Raw genomic sequence first — 17,271 nt, forward strand, 5'->3', positions numbered from 1 at the left:
GGCTTTTTAAATAAGAAAAAATGTAGAGCGGGAGTTGCGGGACTTTATTTTGTCCGTGGGGAATTGATTGGATGGTTTTTGGTTTGCATGACTGTGATCTCATGTTAGTGACAGGTTGCCCCATCCTCGGGCAAGTAAACACATTAATTGGAGAAGAGAAGAGAAGAGAAGAGAAGAGAAGAGAAGAGAAGAGAAGAGAAGAGAAGAGAAGAGAAGAGAAGAGAGGAGAGTCACTGCAAGAGGGACGGGACGTTTTTTTTAAAAAAAGATTACTAGGGCACATGGATTTAAAAAAAAAAAAAAGCATGTGTTTTCACTTTAGACCCCACTGAATAAGGCAAAATGATATGAAAAACAGAGCTTTCCTGGGATCTATGTTCTGTCAGATGTTAACACTTGCACAAGCCTCTTTTTTCAACATCCTTCAAACAGACCTAAACAATGTTTGTGAAACCCTTGGATCACATGCTGCTGTCTAGTCAACAAGAAAATAAACACATTTTCCCTAGACAGGAACTGTGCATACAATTATTTCACCAGATCCGTAAAGGATGCCACTACGCCACAAAGAAGTCCTGCTGAAGATGAGCACCAGGTGTTTGTGGAGGCCTCCTGATGGGTCACTGCGAGATGCTGCTGTTGATTATGACCTTTTAAACTGGATTCCTGAACTTTATAGGACATCCTGCTGTTCAGTTTATGGCCTCATTCACCCGCATGATTTGTGATAACTTTCTCATGAGTGAAGTTACAAGTCCATTGGAACATATGAGACTCTTTAGTCTCTGTATGTTTGATTGAATGGATAGCTATATTTATTTATATTTACATGTATATATACTGTTCAAAAACTTGGGTTCACTATGAGTTTTTAAAATAAATTAATACTTTTATTCAGCAAGGATGCATTGAATTGATGCATTGAATTGACAGCAAAGATCTTACTAATGTTACTGAAAAATTACATTAAAGGGGGGGGTGAAATGCTATTTCATGCATACTGAGTTTTTTACACTGGTAAAGAGTTGGATTCCCATGCTAAACATGGACAAAGTTTCAAAAACTAAGTTGTACGTTTGAAGGAGTATTTTTGGAACAAAGTCGGTTTGTCACAAGTTTCGGAAAGTTTTTTTCGAGTATGGCTCTGTCTTACGTAAGATAGAGCGGAATTTCCTTATATGGGTCCTAAGGGCACTTCTCCGGGAGGACGCGGGCGCGCGCGCAACCGTAGACCAGAGCAAGAGAGCGAAAGCAGTTCGCCATCAAAGCGCCCTGCCCGCCTTTTGGGAAGTCAATGTCACCAAAGAAGTGTGTTTTTGGTTGCCAGGGCAAGACAACCCTGCACAGATTCCCAAAGAACCCAGCGTTAAGGAACCCGTGGATGGAGTTTGCTTTCCTGAGCATAAACGGAGTTGTGTAAGACTGTTGTTCCCTGCATTTCGACGATGATTGTTTTATAAACAAAGCCCAGATCGTCAGATTTGCAGATCGTCTAATGCTTAAGGATCGAGCAGTCGCAAGGTTCGCGGTCGTGCGTTGGAACGGTGAGTAAAACTGTCGAACAAATGTCTCTGTGTGTTGTTAGCTCGGCGGGTAAGCAGAGCTAAGCTTCGCCCACACGGCCCGCCCCCAGCCGCTCGTTTTTTTCCGGAAAGACTCGGTACAGCCAATCTTTCAATTAAAAATATAATAAAACAAAAGACTTTTTGGAGATATGAAGGATGCAATATTACTCTATAGGTACTCAAGATTAACAGGAGATTGAGTGAAAATGAGCATTTCACCCCCCCTTTAAAGATCATAGAGTCTTTGACCAAGGCCAAATTGATATGGCAAGGTGACTGGGTCAGAGTATCTCTGAAACATCAAGACTTGTGGGTTGTGGGTGGTGAGAATTTGCCAACAGTCGTCCAAGGAGGGACAAACCACAAACCGGCAACAGGGTGTTGGGCCCCAAGGCTCACTGATGCATGATGATGGTTATGGGATGAGTGTAATCTGCTGCATAAGGGCTGCTTAGCTGAAGACCAATCAGAGAGCCTACGATGACCCCTGTCCACTGTCGAAAGAGCCTCAATGGGAACACAAGTGTCCGAACTGGACCTTGGAGCATTGGAAGAAGGTCGCCTGGTCCAATGAGTGACATTTTCTTTGGGGAAGTAATGAAACCAGGATAAACTGTGGGACGGACGATGACAAGCCGGTGAAGGGAGTGTGATGTTCTGGGCAATGTTCTGCTGGGAAACCCTGGGTCCGTCCATTCATGTGGACATAAATTTGACATGTGCCACCTATCTAAACATTGTTGCAGACCAGGTAAACCCCTTCATGAGAATGGTGTTCCCTGGTGGAAGTGGCCTGTTTCAGCAGGATAAAGCACGTTGCCACACTGCACGCATTGTTCAGGAATGGATTGAAGAACATGATGAATAGTTCAGTTCATCTATGTGTGTGTGTGTACGTGTGTGCGTGTGTGAATGTTACTTGATATAACATTCTAACATAACATAACATTTGTTAGTCTAACAAAATTGCATTACATAAGTTTTTTAAATACCCACAAGGCATTTAGAAACTTTATTATGCAGATCGCCAGACAGCCCACAGTTTTGGTTGTCTGACAATGTTTACAGGATGTTTCTTCACCTTAAACACTTGTTTTCCCTGCTAGACAGACATCCAACAACATGTTTACACATTGTGAACTCAAAAAGCATCAGACAAAAGCATTTCCACACGATTAAGAGGTGAGGAATGTTGTTGTGTATAATTGAGGGTCATCATGGTACCTTTTTCTCGCCGTCTTTCTGTGTTTTCCATGGATGCCACTCCTTGATCTTTATGGGCACACTCCCATTAGCCCAGCAGGAGCTGGGACGGAGACGCGGTCCGTGTTTTGATGTGGTTTGGACATAGACAGTTTGCTAGGGCTCCTGAATACCGGAGATGTTTTCCCTAGCCATTTGACTCAGTGCTCTGTCGCATTCTCTCAGCAGTTGTTTGCATCGCAATCATCCCGTGCAACCATGAGGAATTCAAACCTGAGGTGCTTTTAAAAATTCTTTCCCCCCTCCAAGCTCCAAACTAAATTTGAGTGCACCCAGCAAGCACATCCATTATAAAAGGCCTTTGAATGAGTAAAGAACTTTTCAGTTTGAATTGTAAGTCTTACAGATATATAATTATGATTGAGGATATTAACATTAAAATGTTTGCTTTATAGCCCCATTACATTTCTGTCTGGTGAATCTAACATTAGGCTTATTTTACAGATGTTTAACCTATCAAAAAATCAAGAGACCTAGAACTACTGGGCATCTTGGAGAGGTTACGCAGACCAAAAGCAATGTATTACTCCTATTCTTATTTAACCATTATTTATGGTATTGCACATGCATAGCAGCGAGTCTGATTTATGGCTGTGAGTAAAAAGCATATTTTTTACAATTAAAAATATCTGTTTTCTATTGTAATGTTAAAATGTAATTTATTCCTGTGATGGTAAATCTGAATTTTCAGCTTCATTACTCCAGTGTTTAGTGTCACATGATCCTTCAGAAATCACTCTAATGATGATTTGATGCTCAAGAAACATTTCTGATTATTATCAAGGTTGGAAACAGTTGTGCTGCTTCATATTTTTGTGGAAACCTTGACACATTTTTTTTTTCAGGATTCTTTGATGAATAGAAAGTTTATAAGCATTTAACACAACAGTATTTATTTGAAAGCAATATTTTGTCATTATAAATGTCTTTACACTTTTGCTCAAATTAATGCATCCTTGCTGAAAAAAGTATTTATGCATCAATTTATTTTAAAGGGGTGGTATAATACCCTTTTTACAAGATGTAAAATAAGTCTTTGATGTCCCCAGAGTGTGTATGTGAAGTTTTAGCTCAAAATACCTCACAGATATTTGTATTTGGCATGTTAAAAATTTTCAATTTTTGAGGGTGAGCAAAAACGCACCGTTTTGTGTCTGTTCCTTTAAATGCAAATGAGCTGCTGCTCCCGGCACAGTGGGTGGAGCTTCAACAGCTTGCACTCACACACATGCACTGAAAATTTCAAAAACTTTTAGCCTTTTATGTTCAAAACGGATTCAGACAATGATGGGGAGACTCAAGAAGAAGTGACCTGTTGAATGCAACAGGACATTTCTGAATGGTTAGTTGATGAATTTATGTAGCTTATGTGTAGTTATCTTCTAGTCATTGATTAGCATATTCTGTCTTGATCATCTATAAATCGTGTTCCGGGGGCGGGGTTTATGTAAATTTTAGGGTTGGTGATGTCACTAACCCGGGAGGAATGTTTTGTAGCCCATAAAGCCGTTTGTTGTAGTCCTTAAAAAGCGATTTCTTTAAAAGAAAATATCTCCATTTGCTTTAAACTTTGAGCGTTGTAACTTTGCAGATGTTAAAAAATCTTACTGACCTTGGATATTTGAGCAGTAGTTTTTTTTTTTTTTTTTTGTCTATGAAATGAAATCTGGAAATTACGGAAGAGGATTAGGGCCAGGCAATAATAAAAAAAATAAAACCATCTCGAGATTAAAGTCATTATAATGCGAGATTAAACTCGTTAAATTTCGAGAAAAAAAGTCGAAATACAATCTTGAGAATAAACTCATTAAATATTGAGAATAAAGTCGTTGTGTTTCGAGAAAAAACTCGTTAAATTTCGAGAAAAAAGTCGAAATACAATCTTGAGAATAAACTCATTAAATTTCGAGAATAAAGTCGTTGTGTTTCGAGAAAAAACTCGTTAAATTTCGAGAAAAAAGTCGAAGTAATTGTGAGAATAAACTCGTTAAATGTCGAGAATAAAGTCGTTGTGTTTCGAGAAAAAAAGTCGAAATGAAATGTAACGTTAGAGAATAACGCATTTGATCAGTGTTCATTGCATAACCTGATAGAGGACATGGCAGAGTTAGATCACTTAGACAATCTATATTTTTGACTTTCTTTCAGTAACAAAGAATAGAACATTAGGTCTAGGTCGGCTAGGTGTTTTTAGAAGAAAAAATCAGTCCAATTTGCGCGATGTACTCGCTTTTGTCCAACATGAAATTCATGGAGGTTTCATGGTTTCCCAGGATACCATAAGACGCATTATTAAACTTGTTGATCCTCAAGGTGTGGAATTTCGACGAAGGAGACGCTTGAGAAGACGCCACTTTCGCTGGCCCAAATACATTCTGGCATATGGACAGCCATGATAAATTAAAACCGTACGGCATTGCCATTAATGGCTGTATAGATGGTTACAGTCGTTACATTCTGTGGATGGAGGCGTACACAACCAACAACGATTAATAATGTGTCTTATGGTATCCTGGGAAACCACGAAACCTCGATGAGGTTGATATCGAGGCTATGCAATGAACACTGATCGAATGCGTTATTCTGTACATTTCATTTCGACTTTTTTTCTCGAAACACAACGACTTTATTCTCGAAATTTAATGAGTTTATTCTCAAGATTGTATTTCGACTTTTTTTCTCGAAATTTAACGAGTTTTTTCTCGCAACACAACGACTTTATTCTCGATATTTAATGAGTTTATTCTCGAGATTGTTTTTCGACTTTTTTCTCGAAATTTAACGAGTTTTTTCTCGCAACACAACGACTTTATTCTCGATATTTAATGAGTTTATTCTCAAGATTGTATTTCGACTTTTTTTCTCGAAATTTAACGAGTTTAATCTCGCATTATAATGACTTTAATCTCGAGATGGTTTTATTTTTTTATTATTGCCTGGCCCTAATCCTCTTCCGTAGGAAATCGAGTTACTGTATATGGGGTAAAAACTATATGTACAATGAATGTACTGATGCAATAATGAAACTAAATAATAATAAATGCTTTATTCATTAATAAGTAATTAAATAATTTAAATAACACTGCATTGTGGGTGGTTGCCATGGCCTTGTTACTGTATATGGAACCCATGAGTCTTTATGGTATTCAAAGCAAGTCTGCTTGTTATTAATAATAAAAAGTAATAAAAAATGTAACAGCACACCTCTCCTCAGCAAGTCACATTTATTCATATCTGAAATGTAATATTTGCTGTTTGTGATTTGAACAAACCTCTCAAGTAAAAGCATTATAGTGATGCTTGCCTTAGGAAACACCACAACAATAAAAAAAAGAATACTTTGGAACATCTCATATCTTTTTCTCCCAAATGAAATAGGTTCTTGAGCCTTCTTTAAGAGAGGCGATACTGCTTTCTCAATCAAATGCGTCCATACACACGTGTTACCAATAAAGGCTTCTTTGTCACGAGGGAAAGAGGGACAGGAAGAGAAAGTGAGTGAGCGAGTGAGTGAATGACAGAGAATGCAAGAAACAGCAGTGAAAACACTGCCTGCATGCCATTAATAATGAGAAACACAAACAGTGGATGATAAAACTGTAATACAGAGTAACATCCCCCCTGCGCAGAGGGCAGATGAACACACAGGAGGTGTCACAGGAACATCCGGAAGATTTATTACTCTGAATTCCCCATGTCTCTATCCGGAGACCTGCTCAGTCCTCACACACACACACACACACACACACACACACACACACACACACACACACACACACACACACACACACACACACACGCACACGATAGAGCTTCACTATATTAGTGAAGACATTGCATAGACTTCCATTGACTTTATATCAACCAAAGCCCTACTCTAAACCTACCAAAAAACCAATTTACAAGCCTTTTAACTAGTAAGGACCAGTAAAATGTCCTTACTAGTCAGTTATCATAATATTTCACTATATAAGTGAGGACAATCGGCCCTCAAACATATAGCCACACACACACACACACACACACACACACACTTTTACAAAGCAATTCAAATGGGGACATATAAACAGTTTTTACATAAAGCTAACTATAGTTACTATAGCTAATGGTAACTTAATTAAAATCCATCTAGATTCATTAGAACTTTAAATGAATATTAGAATGAATGAAATATTAGATTTTTTTTTAAAAGACATTTATTTAAAAGACAAAGAGGATGGAGTACATATTAACCCGTTTAAGATCAGCACATTAGTACATTGATTTGAGGCAGAGCCAAACTGAGCTGTGATTGGCCGATTCTGCTTGGAAAGAGAACAGAACTCAGTCCTGGTGTTTTGTGCGCTTGGTCTCCGGTGTGTCGTTTTGCTGGGAGAAGTGTTCCGACAAGGCTGCCAGGGCACGGTACCGATGGGAGATGCTGTTCTTCACTTCTTTAGGGAGCTCAGCATAACTGCCCACAGAAACACAGCACAGAGGAAACAGAAAAACAAAAGCAGGATCAAGTCAAAAGAGCTTTGAATAGTTCTAATCATTTTATCTGACAGCATTCGATTTGAGATACCGTTAAATAAACTGTCAATAAGGCTTGTGTTCCCTTATCACTGATTTAAGTTAATATTTCATTCTTTAAAGATAAACACAGCAATTTATGCATTCTTACACTGCGATCACACGAACTCTAGGAAAAGTCTATCATAAATAGGTGTACATTTTGTTAATCAAAGCACATTGGATTTAATTTGACCGATACTGCCACCTAGTGGTGAACATGAAAAACACAATTTAAAAAAATCTTATTCTCCTCACGTTTTTTCGTAACCATCAGGCTGGAAACAAGGATCCCAGCCGAAATCCCTTGGACCCCTGGGCTCTACAATACGGCCCTGAAAAAATATTATTAGAAATGTCTGAGGGAAGAATCAAAAACCAGCAGGCTATTGGGTTAACACAGCATAACACAGTTTCCACAGAAATATTAAGCAGCACAACAGTGATAAGAATAAGAAAAGCTTGTATATTAGAATGATTTCTGAAGGATCATGTGACACCGAAGACTGGACAAATGATGCTGAAAATTCAGCTTTGCATCACAGTAAATAATATTTCACAATGTTACAGTTTTACTATATTTTGATCAAATAAATGGAGCCTTGGTGAGCATAACACTTTTTTTTAATGACCCCAACTTTTTAATGGTAGAGTACGTTAAAAATCTGTGGTGCTTATATACAGTACATCTCATCTGTCAATGGATTTAGTTTATGTTTTGATAGTGATATTGGAGACAGAAATGATGGGGAAAAGAGAGAAGAAAATAAGATGAGATCCTTAAACTTGTATTGCCTGTTTGAGCACCAAATCTCAATGTAAAAAGCACTATATCTGATGGGACAGTAAATAAACATGCTCACCTCGGTTTTTCCTCTGAACAGCTGAACTGGCTCCTCTTTTCCAGCGCAGAAAGCAAATGTACACAGAGCCCAGGCTGTTTTATCTTCAAAACCTGCCAGCAATTTATACAATCCTGCAAACATATTAAAGAAAACAGCTTAATAATTCATATTAATTCAATAGATGTAGGCCAAATCTTTGTCAAAGTGTCTTACCTTCAGGCTTCAGTTTATCCAAGAACCATTTTCTGTCAAGAGAAGAAAAATATAAATTACTGTATACCATGCATATAATTTTATATTTACAGCATATAAAAGGAACTAGAGAGAGACTCACATGTAAGGTCCTGGTAGTCCTCCTAGCGCCTTGAAGCACAGACAGGTGTCCTCCACCAGCACTGGCCCATCCACCTTCAGAGAAATCACACAAGATCATGTATGAGCCGAGGCATCAACCCAGTGAAAGCCAGTGAAAAAGTGTGCAATTTACAAACCTGCCTGACTGCTTCTTTACACTTCTGTATAGAAATCTCATCGGGTTCTCCCTGATATTCAGGCACTGTAAGCCACAATCACATTACAAATACAGCAACAGCATGTTTGAGAAGTCAAAAAAAACATAAGTATAACAGTCAAATACTTACAGTCAATCTTCTTAGAAATCAGTTTGTAGGGAAATTTGTCACCAAGGATCTGAACTACCTGTTTGAACAGGGAACTATTAGATTCAATAAGTAAAATAATTTCAATTGCAAAAACATATACTGTGTTTGACTCAGTCTTAATCAATACTAACCTCTGCTGAGTCATATTTTAACTAGGCAAAATTTTGGCCCATTCCAGTGTTTTTATTTTTAATTGTCTACATAATGTTAACATTTATTTTTACCGTTTAGTTCTAGAAAATGGCAAGATCATGGTTTTAATCTGCATTTAGTTTTAATGTGCATTTTTGCGAATCTTCCTGAAAATTATTATAAAATAAAACAGTTAATATAACATTTATGATTTGCTGAATTACCACTGAACACAAATAAAAACTTATTTAACATTTCAGGCCGTGTTTTTTAGCCTATTTGTGGGCATAGCTCAAATGTGTGCAGTTGATAACTTGAATCTAAAAATAAAAATCTTGTAAACTATAAAATCCGCTAACTAACTAACTTTAGTCGTTTATTTAGCAGGACTGGACATGGAATATTTATGAAGCTGCCATTACATATTAAGTTACATGTGAGGAGAGGAGAGATTCATGCACTGCAAGACGCTTATTCACATTCTGTTTGACGTTGTATTTATACTTGGCTGGTTCACTATTATGAAACACGCCATACTCTCACCTCTTCCAATTTTTTCGCGTTCCCGGTAACGAATACCACAGTTCTGCCGGTAGGTACTGCCATGCTTCAGCCTGTTTCGACCCCGCAACAACACACTGTAGGAACGGTAAAAACATTCGGGCTCTGTCATGCCATAAACCAATCGTATTCATCGATCTACAGCTTCCACCAATCAGTGAACGCATATACCACACTCTGGACACACACTGACCAATCGCTGCTTGTTCTGTATCGTCCTTCTGTAAAATCACTCCGGGTGGAAAGTGCAAAACATGTGGGTGAGCGTCATCACATGTCAACGACTGAATATCTCCCTCTAAATATCTTGGTAAAGTTTTATCTGCCTGCAAAAATTTATAATTCATCAGTTAAATCTAAATAAAGCTTAGTTGAGAGGGGGTTTGAGTATCCGATCCATAAGCATGAGCTTATTGCCTCGCACCGCTGAGGAGTTCAGCTCAGCCGACTACTGGGAGCGCTTTTTCCGTAAAAGAGGAGAAAAGGCTTTCGAGTGGTACGGAGACTACAACTCGCTCTGCGGTGTACTACATAAATACATTAAACCCCGTGATAAGGTAACTATGATTTTAATAATGCCAGACTTTAGTGATTCCTGATGCTCTCATGTCAAGTTCAAATATCGTTCAAATGTTTGGGGTCAGTAAGAGATTTTTTTTTAAATAAATTAATGCTTTTATTCAGTAAGGTGTAATGTGATCAAAAGTGATAGTAAATACATAATATTACAAAATATTTAGTGTCTATTACTTTCTGTTTAAAATAAATGCTGTTCTTTAGAACTTTCTGTTCATCAAAGAATCCTGAAAATAAAAATATAATTGTTTCCACAAACATATTAAGCAGCACAACTGTTTTCAACATTGATAATAATAATGCAAATTCTTGAGCATCGAATCAGAATATTAGAATGGTTGTAAACTATAACAGAAATAAATAACATATAATTTAATAAAAATAGAAATAGAAAACAGTTATTTTAAACTGTAATAGCACAAATACAGTAGAAAAAACATACAAATAAATACTCGCCGAGACAGGCATTTTCTTATGTGAATATGTCCGTTCAAGCACAAGAAGACGTGCAAAAGTGCTCAATTCTGCATTTGCACGCTGTCTGAAAAGTGGCTTTTAGAGCGCCTGCTTCAGAAGTGTGTCTCTTTCGCGTCTTGTTGCGCTTGAATATTTAAATTGGCATTGGGCAGCCCTTATTGTCGAGCCCTGCTTTGTGTGATGAACAGACCAAAATTTAAGTCATTTAAATGTCACTGTCACTGGAACAACTGATTCATTTTAAAAGTCTGACTCTAAAGGACGATTCTCTACTTCTTTCACACTTTTGAGCTAGAGAAAAGCTAGAGTATTTCAATATTTTTGGTAAATTATGACTAAACTATTTTTAAACAACCAATAATTCTTTAGGAACCTAAATAGGTAGGTTGCACAAGTGTTACGTAATCCTATAAGTAGAATTGTAACTGTTGGCCTGCAGGTGTTGGTGGTCGGCTGTGGTAACTCTGAGCTGAGTGAACAGCTCTATGATGTTGGCTACCATCAGCTAACCAACATTGACATCAGCGAGACGGTGGTGTCTCACATGAACCAGCGGAACGCAGAGCGCCGTCCTGACCTGACCTTCCAGCAGATGGATGCCACCCAGACAGGCTTTGAGAGCGGGAGCTTTCAGGCAGCCCTAGATAAGGGCACGCTTGATGCCATGGCTTCAGAAGAGGACGGTGCTCTTGCAGGCAGGATGCTTGCAGAAGTTGTCAGAGTTTTGAGTGTTGGGGGCCGGTACGTTTGCGTAACATTAGCCCAGGAACATGTCATAAAGCTGGCCGTGGAACATTTCGCTCAGGGCTGGGCTGTACGAATTCACTGTCTATGTGGACAGCAGAATGAAGTGTCCGATACCTCCTTTGCCCTCCCTGTTTTCGTTCTGGTCTGCACCAAATTCCGCCAAGCGCCTCCGTTTGCAGTGCTTGAGCTCTGTCAGGGGGAAGATGGCGCTCCAGTTAGACTCGCATCAGTACAGGAACTGTTGTCTGCTGTGAAGGAAAGGCAGGCCTATAATCTAATGCTTCATAAGCTCAGAGGTGGAACAGATGCTAGCAGCACACAGTCCCTCACGCTGTGCCACGCAGCCACCGGCCAGCCACGATACACTCTGACTGTACAGGACAGCCTGCCTTCTGCCAAGCTGCCACGGAGTAACCACTTTGCCATCTTTATCGGTGAGCATTTGGTTCTTTTGCCTCTTCATTGTTATTATCATTGACATAGGCCAAGATAAGTGTAATTACCTGTTTTACAGAGTGCAACAGTTGAGTTCTGGATGTAAAAATCCCATTTATTTACTCAATCTGGGATAAATTATGAACCGTTTAAGAGCGACCTAATGTGAGCTACAAGGTTGTTAATCGATGGTCTATGCACACGTTATTTAAACTTTAAATGAAAATTTGAAAAAGTGAAAAACTACATTATCCATGATTCTGCAAGGAAATCATGGATCCCAGGGAAAGCAAGAACTGATAAGAATGTAAATGTGTACCTTGAAATACAATGTAAGTCGCTTTGGATAAAAGCGTCTACCAAATGCATAAATGTAAATGTAAAATGTAAATCTCCATGAATCAACAAGCAAATCACATTCACACCAAAAAACACTTTAGTTTCACTCCCATGAAGCACTGTGAAGGAAGTAGAGTCAGTTTTTAATTCAATGGTTTTAGATTTTTCCATAATTTGCAATGATTTGTGAGATTGTACTGTAGTTATTTGGGATGTGCTGGAGGAGACTTTACAGAGTGCTTGACTCGTATATTGTCAAAAAAATTGATGCACCGCTTGATGGAAATAGCATCACAACATTTATTTCCATCAAGAGGTGTATACATTTTTGGTCAAGATCTTGTATTGACAATGCAAGAGTCAAGGACTCTGTAAAGTCTACTCTGGCACATCCCAAAAATATAAGGTCTGGACTCAGAGGTGCCGATTCATGTGTGAAAATGATTCGTCATGCTCCCTCCCAACCATTCTTTCACAGTTTGAGCCTGATGAATCTTGACACTGTCATCCTGGAATATGGCCATGATGTCTCTTCCTACATGGTTGTTTAAGAAATGAAAAGCTACACACTCAATTAGGGTTAGAAGAACTGTTGCCAAACTTATAATCACTGCAATAATCATCCAATCATTGACTCTTAGCCTTAAGCATTTCCCAATTAAACAGCAACTTTTATTAAAACTTTTTAATTAAACTTTTTTTATTTTTAGTTCCTCAGGGCCGTGAGTCTGATTGGTTATATGGCTCAGCTGAAGGTCGGACTCAGCTAGCGTCCAGTGCAAAATTCAGACGCCTGGTCATTGTGGCAATGCATCGAGATCAAGAGTATGAGGACATGCAGGCGGTCCAATCAGAGCTCTCTCCAATGGTGATGGAACTCGCTCCTCCTGGAATGCCAGCCAATCAGCAGGTGCACGAGAATAACATGCAGCTGTATTGCTCTTTATCTTGTCTTCTTTCCTCACTCATGCACTTTCTCTATATTTTCTCTTTCTCACGGTGTAGGTGCCGTTCCTGTCTGTGGGAGGAGACCTGGGCTGGAGGGAGGTCGTTGGACGAGGGCTCAGTGCTTTGACTGGAGAGTACTCTGTGGAGGATGTGAGAGGAGAGGATGGTCACCTCTATCGCAGGCTGATCTTCATGAATAATTCCCAGCTGGTGCAGTCGGAGAGCAGACTCCGGTCTAAAGCCACAGGTGCAGTTACAGAATACCTGGATGCTGAAAACCGCTGTGTTTGAATTCTGCAATGTTTACAGATAGACTGAAGACTTATGTCAGTGTTTTGTCTATTTCTCCAGCTTCTTTTACTCATAAAAAGAAGAACAAGAAAAAAGCCAAAGCATCTGTTTCTGAAGCCCCTGCTTTAATGGAAGCTAAAGATCGCAGTGTGGACAGGGGTTTTCTCTGCTGTACACACCATGAAGTCATGGTGGCGGGTTTTGCCATGCTAGGAATGGATGCAATCAATAGTAAAGGTAAGTGTACAAACATTACAAAGCTTAGAAAAAGTTTGAAGCGTTTACATTAGGAAAGTATCGTTATCCTTTTTAATTACAGTGTGTACTTTATTTGATGTTAAAATAATTCATTATATCCTGGCTAAATATGCAGACAACAATATAAGTCCTGAAGTAGACACTACCATTCAAAAGTTTGTGGTCGATAAGATTTTTCAATGCTTTTAAAAGAAGTCTCATCAAGCCTGCATTTATTTGATCAAAAATACTGTAAAAACAGTAATATTGTGAAATTTTATTACAAAATAAAACTGTTTTCTGTTTTAATATTTTTTATAATGTAATTTATTCCTGTGTTGGTAAAGCTGAATTTTCAGCATCATTACTCCAGTCTTTATTGTCACGTGATCCTTCAGAATTCATTCTAATATGATGATTTGGTGCTTAAGAAACAGCACTTATTATAATCAATGTTGAAAACAGTTGTGCAGCTTTTTATTATAATATCAATTAATACAATTAAAATTTATTTAAGAGTTTTAACAGTGGTTCTTTTGAAAAATTAGTTTGAAATGTATCATTATTATTTTTGTAGTTCTGATTGCAATTTTGCTGCTACTAGTACCATAGAAACAGAAAAGAATAGTTCACACCCTCAAAAATCAGGCTGTTCCATATGTTTTTTTTTTCATAGAAGTAGAAATTTGGGAAGAATTGTTATGCAGCTCTTGTCGATGAATGATGGTTCATAGTGACCAGGGGCTATAAAAAAAAGCCTAAAATAATCATGATTTTTGTAAAAAAAAGTAATCCACAAGACGTGTGTTATATTGCAAGTTTAGAGGAAACAACCGTTAGAGAAGGAAAAAGTCACTGTTCACTAGGGCTGCAATTAACGATTATTTTGATAATCGATTAATCTGTCGATTCTTTTTTTTTGTTAATTGGAAGAAAAATTATTTTACATTAAAAAATTTTTTATTCAAAATTAATTTTAATCAATTCTTTTAAACAATGTTATTCCACATCCTGCCAAATGTTGTACTCAAAACAATGTGTAATATAAAACCTTGTACATTATAAGCACAAAAAAAAGGGTTGAAACTTTACATTCTAGACCTAAAATCAACTGATTGCTTACTAATGGTATTTTGCTGTAAATTGAATGTCAGATAGCTTTGGTAGGTGATAACTAGTAGATTTCGGTCTGTTCCTCACACAGAGCTATTGTATGAGTTCAGAACACTGCAATAAGGAGCATTAATCATATGGACCTCTATTATGGTGATGAATGTCAGTCCCCCTCAACGATATGCATAATTCACAAAAAAGTCTGTTCTGATTAGTCGGTCACATGTACTCCAACAGATCACCCAGTATCCGTGTTACTGGTGGGACTAGGTGGCGGGGGTCTGCCCCAGTTTCTTCATGACTTTGTGCCTTGTGCACGGGTGGAAGTGGTTGAACTGGACCCAGCAGTGCTGGAAGTGGCTCAGACCTGGTTTGGATTTCAGACCGACAAGAGGCTGAAAGTTATACTGGGAGACGGACTGGAGCACATCAAAACACTGGAGAGCCAAGGTGAGAGAACATCTAGACTCGTAATTCGAAACCTTTTTGACTCTAAGGCCCCCTGTTGTCCACAACAATATTCGATGGACTATTGGTCATCTATTTTATGGAGAAGAGATGGAGGTGGATTTGGGTTTTAGCTGCTTTGCTCTGCTCAAGACAACCTGTTCTTTCTAAAATATATTACATTTATCTGCACTCTTTATAGGGGGACATTCTTTTGATGTCATCATGTTTGACGTTGACAGCAAAGACACGACCCTGGGCATGAGCTGCCCTCCATCTGCCTTTGTAGAAACATCACTTCTGAAGAACGTTTACAGCTTATTAACCCCTCGAGGTAAGCACTAAAAGAAGTTTTGGAAAGTTCTGATTTTGAGATAGTTAGTAAAATATACATTTGTGCTTTAAAAAGTGGTTGTTTTCCATGATCAATCTTACTTTTTCCCATCCCACAGGACTATTTATGTTGAACCTTGTGTGTCGAGACTCGGCTCTCAGGATGTCAGTTCTTGAACGTGTTCAAGCCGTGTTCCCGCGTGTGTTCTCTCGTGGAATCGAGGGTGAAGTCAACGAGGTGCTACTGTGTTGCAGAAGTGCAGGAGAGGAACACAAACCTCACAGTGTTCCACAAACATTACAGCAGACAGCAAAAGACCTACAGAAGTCACTATGTGCAAACACCCAGACTGCACCATGTGTGCCTCAAATAGACATTACTGCAATGCTGAATGACCTGAAAGTCATCTAAAGGTGTGGAGAGAAATGAAAAATAATAAAACAAATAGAAAAAATATTTCACCTGTGCGCATCATTTTCAAGAAATTATCCCAGTCCCAGTCTTGTGTTGGCATATAGTCTGGTCCATATTGCATCCTATTGTTGAACACAACAATAACAACAAAACGTCGACTTAGAAAGACCGTTAAGTCACCATTAATTTTTTTTATGGAATATTGCAGCTTTTATTATACATTATTTATCCGCACACATCAATATAATTTTGTGATAGATGATACCCTTCTCTTCCAGTGCTTTTAAAGAAAACACCAAAATACTATTTAAAAATGTTCAAAAGTATTTGAACGTGTTAAAACTATACCAACTATTATCATTGATGATATATATCTAAAAGGAAAGACTAACATCAAAAGGCTTCATTTAAAGACCCAGATTATCAATACAGTAATTGTCTTACTTTATAGGACAAATACTAGCAATATAGGGAATACACTTTAAATTCAGATAATAATAAGACTGCCTTATAATGTCAGTACATTTTATCTTGCTTTATTGTTTTCATGTTCAAACAAAAAAGAATTGTAATGGTCCTGAAACAGAAATAATAATAAAAAAAAATCTGTTTGTTTTATTCCCTCTGAGATATGCCTTATAATAACATATCAACTATGTTCATATAATGTAAGGTTTTAGGACATTTTTACTGGTTTGACAATAATGTTAATTAAATGTACTGCTGTAAAGAGAAATTCACTAGTGTTTATACAGAATCAAACTATCTGGCAACCCTATAATGGCTGTGCAGTGTTATTTTTACTGGATGAGTCTACTGTTCTGACATGAGGGTGGATGCACCCTGCAGTGGCATTCACTGTCCTATCAAGGGGAGTAAGGCCATAAAAAAACTAAATTATAAACGAATAGTATTAGCTACTACCTAGATGTGCATAAATGTCCTAGTTTCTAATGTTATTCAGCTCTATTTATACCACTTCACATGTATGTTTGATATTCTGGTGCTCCATATCCTCGTTTCTGCTGCTCCATATCATAATAATAGTATGTGTTTCCGCTATTCAAATAAATGAGTGATTGATAGAAGTATCCACGTGTTTATATTTGTTTTTGCTTTCACTGAATAGACACTTAAGATTAACCAGTCGCAACGGACTGAGTTTTTCTTTATATATATATATATATATATATATATATATATATTGTGAATATCATGAATACATACATATTTTAGTCTGTATGTATTCATTCTGGTCTATCGTTTTTAGATTGTGAAAGCATTAAGCAAAGGGGCAGGGTCGCAAGCACACGCCGCACGCCACTGCTGGTACG

The 17,271-nt window shown here is 37.9% G+C and overlaps 2 protein-coding genes across 3 annotated transcripts; one reads left to right on the forward strand and one right to left on the reverse strand.

The window, feature by feature from the left end:
- Positions 1-6,037: 6,037 nt before the first annotated feature.
- LOC308686454 (inosine triphosphate pyrophosphatase) lies at positions 6,038-10,059 on the reverse strand. The gene is made up of 9 exons (XM_081394877.1): positions 9,773-10,059; positions 9,562-9,656; positions 8,866-8,923; positions 8,716-8,780; positions 8,559-8,632; positions 8,438-8,469; positions 8,243-8,355; positions 7,638-7,714; positions 6,038-7,281 (listed from the first exon to the last, which is right to left on the reverse strand). The coding sequence occupies exons 2-9, from the start codon at positions 9,622-9,624 to the stop codon at positions 7,152-7,154; spliced, it is 612 nt and encodes a 203-aa protein (XP_081251003.1). The 5' UTR covers positions 9,625-9,656; positions 9,773-10,059; the 3' UTR covers positions 6,038-7,151.
- On the forward strand, positions 9,784-17,027 carry LOC308686453 (eEF1A lysine and N-terminal methyltransferase). 2 transcript variants are annotated; one of them, XM_081394876.1, is made up of 8 exons: positions 9,784-9,889; positions 11,072-11,813; positions 12,864-13,063; positions 13,159-13,348; positions 13,453-13,629; positions 14,980-15,192; positions 15,392-15,523; positions 15,642-17,027. In XM_081394876.1, the coding sequence occupies exons 1-8, from the start codon at positions 9,854-9,856 to the stop codon at positions 15,932-15,934; spliced, it is 1,983 nt and encodes a 660-aa protein (XP_081251002.1). In that variant the 5' UTR covers positions 9,784-9,853; the 3' UTR covers positions 15,935-17,027. The 2 variants fall into 2 exon arrangements, with proteins under 2 accessions (XP_081251002.1, XP_081251001.1); XM_081394875.1 differs by having other exon boundaries at positions 9,824-10,136.
- The last annotated feature ends 244 nt before the right edge of the window (positions 17,028-17,271 follow it).

The sequence above is a fragment of the Scardinius erythrophthalmus genome (assembly GCF_964197995.2).
Source record: "Scardinius erythrophthalmus genome assembly, contig: HAP1_SCAFFOLD_291, whole genome shotgun sequence".
Lineage (NCBI taxonomy): Eukaryota > Metazoa > Chordata > Actinopteri > Cypriniformes > Leuciscidae > Scardinius > Scardinius erythrophthalmus.

Bases quoted from the DNA above. Each gene is read 5' to 3' on its own strand.
- LOC308686454 (XM_081394877.1), bottom strand. From the start codon at position 9,624: ATGGCAGTACCTACCGGCAGAACTGTGGTATTCGTTACCGGGAACGCG. The intron at 8,470-8,558 runs GTGAGTCTCTCT...TTCTCTTGACAG, and splicing joins GGACTACCAGGACCTTACAT to AAAATGGTTCTTGGATAAAC. The intron at 8,356-8,437 runs GTAAGACACTTT...ATATGTTTGCAG, and splicing joins GGATAAACTGAAGCCTGAAG to GATTGTATAAATTGCTGGCA.
- LOC308686453 (XM_081394875.1), top strand. From the start codon at position 9,984: ATGAGCTTATTGCCTCGCACCGCTGAGGAGTTCAGCTCAGCCGACTAC. The intron at 13,064-13,158 runs GTGCACGAGAAT...CTCACGGTGTAG, and splicing joins GAATGCCAGCCAATCAGCAG to GTGCCGTTCCTGTCTGTGGG. The intron at 13,630-14,979 runs GTAAGTGTACAA...GTACTCCAACAG, and splicing joins GGATGCAATCAATAGTAAAG to ATCACCCAGTATCCGTGTTA.